Source organism: Vulpes vulpes, chromosome 9 (assembly GCF_048418805.1).
Source record: "Vulpes vulpes isolate BD-2025 chromosome 9, VulVul3, whole genome shotgun sequence".
Lineage (NCBI taxonomy): Eukaryota > Metazoa > Chordata > Mammalia > Carnivora > Canidae > Vulpes > Vulpes vulpes.
Window position 1 is genome coordinate 103,676,194 of NC_132788.1, and position 5,872 is coordinate 103,682,065.

General features: G+C 47.0%; 1 protein-coding gene across 1 annotated transcript in view; it reads right to left on the bottom strand.

The window, feature by feature from the left end:
• The window catches only part of DNMT1 (DNA methyltransferase 1), a 26,273-nt gene extending 20,407 nt beyond the window's left edge, over window positions 1–5,866 (bottom strand). Inside the window, exons 1-6 of the mRNA XM_072721511.1 lie at window positions 5,751–5,866; window positions 2,127–2,245; window positions 1,757–1,849; window positions 790–941; window positions 443–630; window positions 156–339 (exon numbers count right to left, since the gene is read on the bottom strand). Coding sequence (XP_072577612.1) covers window positions 156–339; window positions 443–630; window positions 790–921 — 504 coding nt within the window. The 5' untranslated portion in view covers window positions 922–941; window positions 1,757–1,849; window positions 2,127–2,245; window positions 5,751–5,866. The remainder of the gene's footprint in view (window positions 1–155; window positions 340–442; window positions 631–789; window positions 942–1,756; window positions 1,850–2,126; window positions 2,246–5,750) is intronic.
• Window positions 5,867–5,872: the final 6 nt, after the last annotated feature.

Below are 5,872 nucleotides of genomic sequence, written 5' to 3' on the forward strand. Positions count from 1 at the left end.
AATCTGTTTCTCCTGTGAGGCATGCAGTTCCTCCCCTCTGACCCATAACTTTCTCCCAGATTCTGTTTTAGGGAGGATATTTGAGCAGTGAGAGTCTTAAGCCAGAAGAAAGAAAGAAGTTCTTCATATTATATAGGGAGCCCAGGTGAGATTACCTCACAGACGCCACACCGCCGCCGTTTGAAGGCATTCTCCTTGTCTTCTTTGTCATCCTTTTCAATTTGCTCTGCGAAGAAAGTGTCAAAGATCTGGTACACCAGCTTGGTAGTGGTGGCTTTAGTGGGGCCTTTGTCCTTCTCTTTGGCAGAATGCCCGATGGTCTGACGTCTTTCAGCTCGCCTGGGACAGAGGTTTCCATCATGTTAGCAGGCTGGGAAGGACTGGCCAGGACACTACCTTCTCTGGTCTCAGGTCTTCAGTTTTATTCCTGATGCATCCTTACCTTTTTCCTAGGGTGACCCCAGCCAACTTGATCAGGTCTCTCATGCAGGGTGTCAGAAAAATGGGCTGCTCATCACTGTCCCCAGCCTCATCATAACTCTCTACTTGTTCTACCACAAACTGGGCATGTCGAAGGAGAGAATCCTCTGTAAATCGATTCAGGTTGAGCACAGAAGGAGGAACGGTGGTCTTTAAGAAAAACATCAGGAGTTTCTCTTAGGCTTCAGTAAAACTGTTCTAATCAAACTGAGAAATGGTTTCTCATTTTACATGTGAATTTTCTAACAATATCTACAGTGCATTTAAATAGACACGGATCCTACTTTACAGAGACACTGAACCTCTCACCTCAATTTTATTGATCAAGTCTTCATAGGTTGAGTCTGGGTTGCTCTGCAGGAATTCAACCACAATCTTACTTATGTAGATCTTCTCCTGCATCACACTAAACAGCGGTGCATACTCTGGGTTGGGATCCATCAGAATGTATTCGGCAAAAGCTGAAGTAAACAGATATTTCAAAATAAAATAAGTGGTTTGAATCCAATGGCAGCTGAGAATGGCCAAAAGGCAGGGAGGAGTCTATGAGGACAACAGTCTAAACAACCGTCTAAGTCATTCCATAAGCAAAAGTCAACAAAATGCAAAGTACATTCAGAGTTAACTCATCAGAAGTGGCCTGAGACAGCTAGAGAAGAGAACAGGGGTGCTGGCTGGCTCACTCAATGGAGCATACATCTCAATCTCAGGGTTAGGAGTTCAAGCCCCATGCTGAGTATAGAGGGAAGTTTTTAAAAATCTTTGAGATTTTTTAAAGTAATTTACTCATGAGAGACACCTATAGAGAGGGGCAGGGACATAGGCAGAGGGAAAAGCAGGCTCCATGCAAGGAACCCGATACGGGACTCAATCCCAGGACTCCAGGATCATGCCCTGAGCCAAAGGCATATGCTCAACCACTGAGCTACCCAGGCCCCCATAAATAAAATCTTAAAAAGAAAGGATGCCTAGAGAATAGGACACTGGCCAAGTGATCTTATTTTGGCTCACCTTTTATTTTTGGAATTTAGTCTCGGTTTGAACTATAAGAATAGGACCTGCTCTTCTAATTGGAAAGTCAGGTCCAAAGCCAGTTATAACTCTAGAAAAGACATCCTAATGGAACATGACATAGTTCCTGACACAGTCACAAGTTAGCCAAATCTGTTCATGGGAGCCTGAGGCATCCCACCAGAGCCCAACCAAGCTCCATGGAAGACAGGAATGAAGGCCCCCTTCAGATTCTATTACAGTCCACAACTGGCCACATACTTACAAGTGCTGAAGCCAATGAGCGCCTTTTCACCTCCATCAAAGCCAGTGATCCACCATTCATTTATGGGGCCAAGATTTTTGCCATTAACACCACCTAAGGTAAGAAAAAAAGTTTCCTGAAAAGAAATGAACAAGAGGTAGGTCTCACATTTCAAACCCCAGAAGGGCCAATGTCACTGAGTGCCCCCTAGCTGACATGTCCTGTCAGCCAAAGGGGGCATTCCTCAGAGCCAGCTGAACAAGTATGCAAATAGCTGCCCACAGCAGTCTTAAGTCCTAACTTTTAAGAGGCAGTAGTTCCAGCTAGGTACTGCTTTGTAGGTAAGCTTTAAGATCTCTGTCCCAAACATAACCTGGAACGTTCTACTTACCTTCAAGAGATGGGTCATCATCATATATTGGTTTTGCATAACCGGAAAAGAAGAGTTCAACATTCTTCTCAATGAGGCCGGTGTCGATCGGGCACAGGTGACCACGCTTACAGTACACACTAGGCAGGCAATAGAGAGTGGTTACCAGCCAGCCAGTTAAGGAAAGTAGAAGAAATATAGAGTTAAGTTCAGACCTAAGGAGATGGGACCAGGTGCAAGTCCTAGACGCTTGCTTACCTTTTCAGATGCTGATCTAGAACACCAGAACAGCAGTGTCCTCACCCAAAGTTCCACCCGATTCTCCCACCCATGCATCAAGAGGACCTGGATGTCTGCAGACCTAGGTGTCTACAAGGGTGACACCAGGAGATCAGCAAGTCTTATCAGCAAGAGGACACGGAACCTCATAAGGGAACAACTCACTACATCTTCCCTTGGCATACTGCTAACAGAAACACTGGTTTCTCAGACATATTCCACTTAGAGTTGTCCAACCATCACCTCCATCTAGCTCCCAAACGTTTTCATTGCCCCAGAGAAAACCACCTCTCCAGTAAGCAGATACTACTTCCTTTTTAAAAATTTTTATTTATTTGGGCAGCCCGGGTGGCTCAGCGGTTTAGCGTCTGCCGTCAGCCTGGGGTCCTGGAGACCCGGGACTGAGTCCCACATTGGGCTCCCTGTATGGAGCCTGCTTCTCCCTCTGCCTGCGTCTCCGCCTCTCTCTCTCTCTCTCTCTCTCTCTCTCTCTCTCTCTCTCGTGTGTGTGTGTGTCTCATGAAAAATAAAATAAAATCTTAAAAAAAAAGATTTTATTTATTTTTATTTAAAAGATTTTATTTATTTATTCACGAGAGACAGAGAGAGAGAGAGAGGCAGAGACACAAGCAGAGGGAGAAGCAGGCTCCATGCAGGGAGCCTGACATGGGACTCGATCCCGGGTCTCCAGGATCACGCCCTGAGCCGCAGGCGGCGCTAAACGGCTGCACCACCGGGGCTGCCCAAGATTTTATTTATTTATGAGAGAGACAGACACAGGCAGAGGGAGAATCAGGCTCCATGCAGGGAGCCTGATGTGAGACTACTACTTCCTGTTCTATCCCTGCCCTTGGGAATCCCTACTCTGTTTCTCTGCATTTATCCATTCATGATATTTCAAACAGTTAATATTACAGAGTTTCACCTCAATAAAAAAGCTCAATAGAGCGTATTACATAATAGCATGAAAAAAATACAAAGATATGGGAAGGACAGGCTTTTGCATCATGTGGGAGGGCTAAATCTTGAGTTTAAGGGTACCCACCGTCCTACCACCCAAATGTCAAACTTAAGAACATGAAATCAGGCTGCAGGGGGAGGGGAGGGTTCTTTCTGTTCCCACCGGCCTCAAAGACTACCTTCTGCACCAGAGGTACCATCCCATCCCTCAGAGGCCCAGGTAGGCCACACCGAATCCTTTTTTTTTTTTTTAAGACTTTATTTATTCATGAGAGAGAGAGAGAGAGAGAGAGAGAGAGAGAGACAGGCAGAGGGAGAAACAGGATCCACGCAGGGAACCCAATGTGGGACTTGATCCCAGGACTCCAGGATCTTGCCCTAGGCCAAAGGCAGGTGCCAAACTGCTGAGCCACCCAGGGATCCCCATGAATCCTCAACTTCTTTTTTTCCCTTTTTTAAAAGACTTTATTTATTCATGAGAGACACATAGAGAGAGGCAGAGACACAGGCAGAGGGAGAAGCAGGCTCCATACAGGGAGCCCGATCCTTCTCCCTCTGCCTGTGTCTCTGCCCCCACCCCCATCTCTCTCATGAATAAATAAAATCTTTAAAAAAGAAAATGAAAACATGAATACCTTGAGTTGAATTTCCCTACTACGTGCCAGGCATGACAGACAGACTTGGGTCATAGCTCTGGACTTAAAGTCCACTGGGATACTTGGACATATATCAAGGGAGAACAGGATATTGCAGACATACAGAAGAGGAGGCTATAGTGCCCAGCCTGATAAGGTATCTATGGGCCATGTTGGTAGAGGTGGTATCAGGGAGAAATTCTAAGCCTCAGGCAGGGACAGGACACTAGTTCATATGGACCCTGCTCTTGACTTGTTTCCATTTGCCACTTTCAGCCTAAGTACCAGAGGTTAGCAGAGTCCCTAAATAACTCAGGGAGTCTGGCTCAAATGGCCTGATGTGAGAAAGAACATTAAGCCCTGCAAAGGGTGTCTTTAGTGCCACCTCCTTACCCTACAGGAAGGAGTCCACAGCAGACCCTCTCAAGGAGGAAGCCAAGAGATCCCAAGCTCTGACATTCCTGACTACAGCAGCCCTGGCTCCTGGGTCCTTTCCCAAGCCTCTCTGCTGAGAAACTCAATAGGGAGGCATGAGGGCATGAACATCAGCTATGTCAATACAGCATATTTCCCTGGCAGAGGTTTGGGCCACGCCCTGAGGATCACTGGCAGATGGACAGCATCCTGACACAGATCAGGATCCTGATCATGTCAGAGAGGGAGATACAGCCAACCACCAGCCACAGAAAGCATGAAATGTGCTGCAGAAGAAATGGACTGGGGATCTTGTCTGAGGGCAAGAGAACCTCTAACCTGCTGTAGGGCAAGGCTGTTACGGAAAGGATGCCCACCTGAGGACCACAATAGTTATGGCAAAGGCACTCCACTCCCACCATTCTCCACAGGAAGGGGTAAAGCACCTCCCAAAGCCTAAAAGAAACTGTGGGCTAGTCCTGGAGTCAAGCTATTTCCCACAAAGAAAGCCTCAGAATAACTGCAGCCCCAGTGAGAAGTTGCTGAACGGAGGGTGCTGAAGAACACGGAGACTCTGTGTACTCAAAGGCTTGTTTGAGCCTTGCCAAAGGCACAGTCCAGATGCCAGGACCTTCACTAGAAAACTCAGGGGTCACTACCACAGCCTGCAAGGCCCTGCAGGATCTAACCCCCTCCCTGGCCCCCTGCTCCATCAACTCCAACCACACCAGCCTCATCACTGAGTCTTTCATGCTAATAGGAGTCCACCTTGGAGCCTTCGTACCTGCTATTCCCTGCCCCACTCTAGGGTGGTGGTGGGGGGGGGGGGGTAAGTCCTCCTTCCCCAGCTATCCCCTCGGCTTATTCTCTATGCCAGGAAGGGCTCTGCTCAAGTCCCTTGCCCTCCATTCTAAACACATTCTTTCTCTCACCCCCACTCTGCTCACCTACCACGCTTGTCACATCTGTCGTACCTATTACTACCTGACAGGCATAACTTTGTTTCTGCCTGCATGAATGCAGGGACCTGCAATGCTCTATCCCTAACAACTAGATCAGCACCTGGCAGGTGGCTTGCCCTCATTTGAATGAACAAACCTCAGGGTGTATGCAGACTGTAGATTAAACACGTATCGTTTTAACAAACTACACAGCAAAGCTATACTACACTCCCTACCATTTTTGTGGTTATCTATGAAGGGTCAGCAACTTAAGAAATGCTATAGGTTAGGAGCTAGAAGAACTTCACTAGGATAGAGGGAAGGGGAAAAACCAAAAAGAAAACAAACAACTTCACTAGAACTTCAGCATCTTCAGGGAAGTGCTCTATTACAAAGAGCAGGAATGTATCTATTACCTGAAGCAGGTCAGTTTGTGTTGGGGAAGAGCCTCATAACTCTCAAAGCCAGACTCATTAGCATCGAAGATGGAGAGTTTCTCATTTGTCAACAACTGTGGCTCATCCACCTGAGAGACATT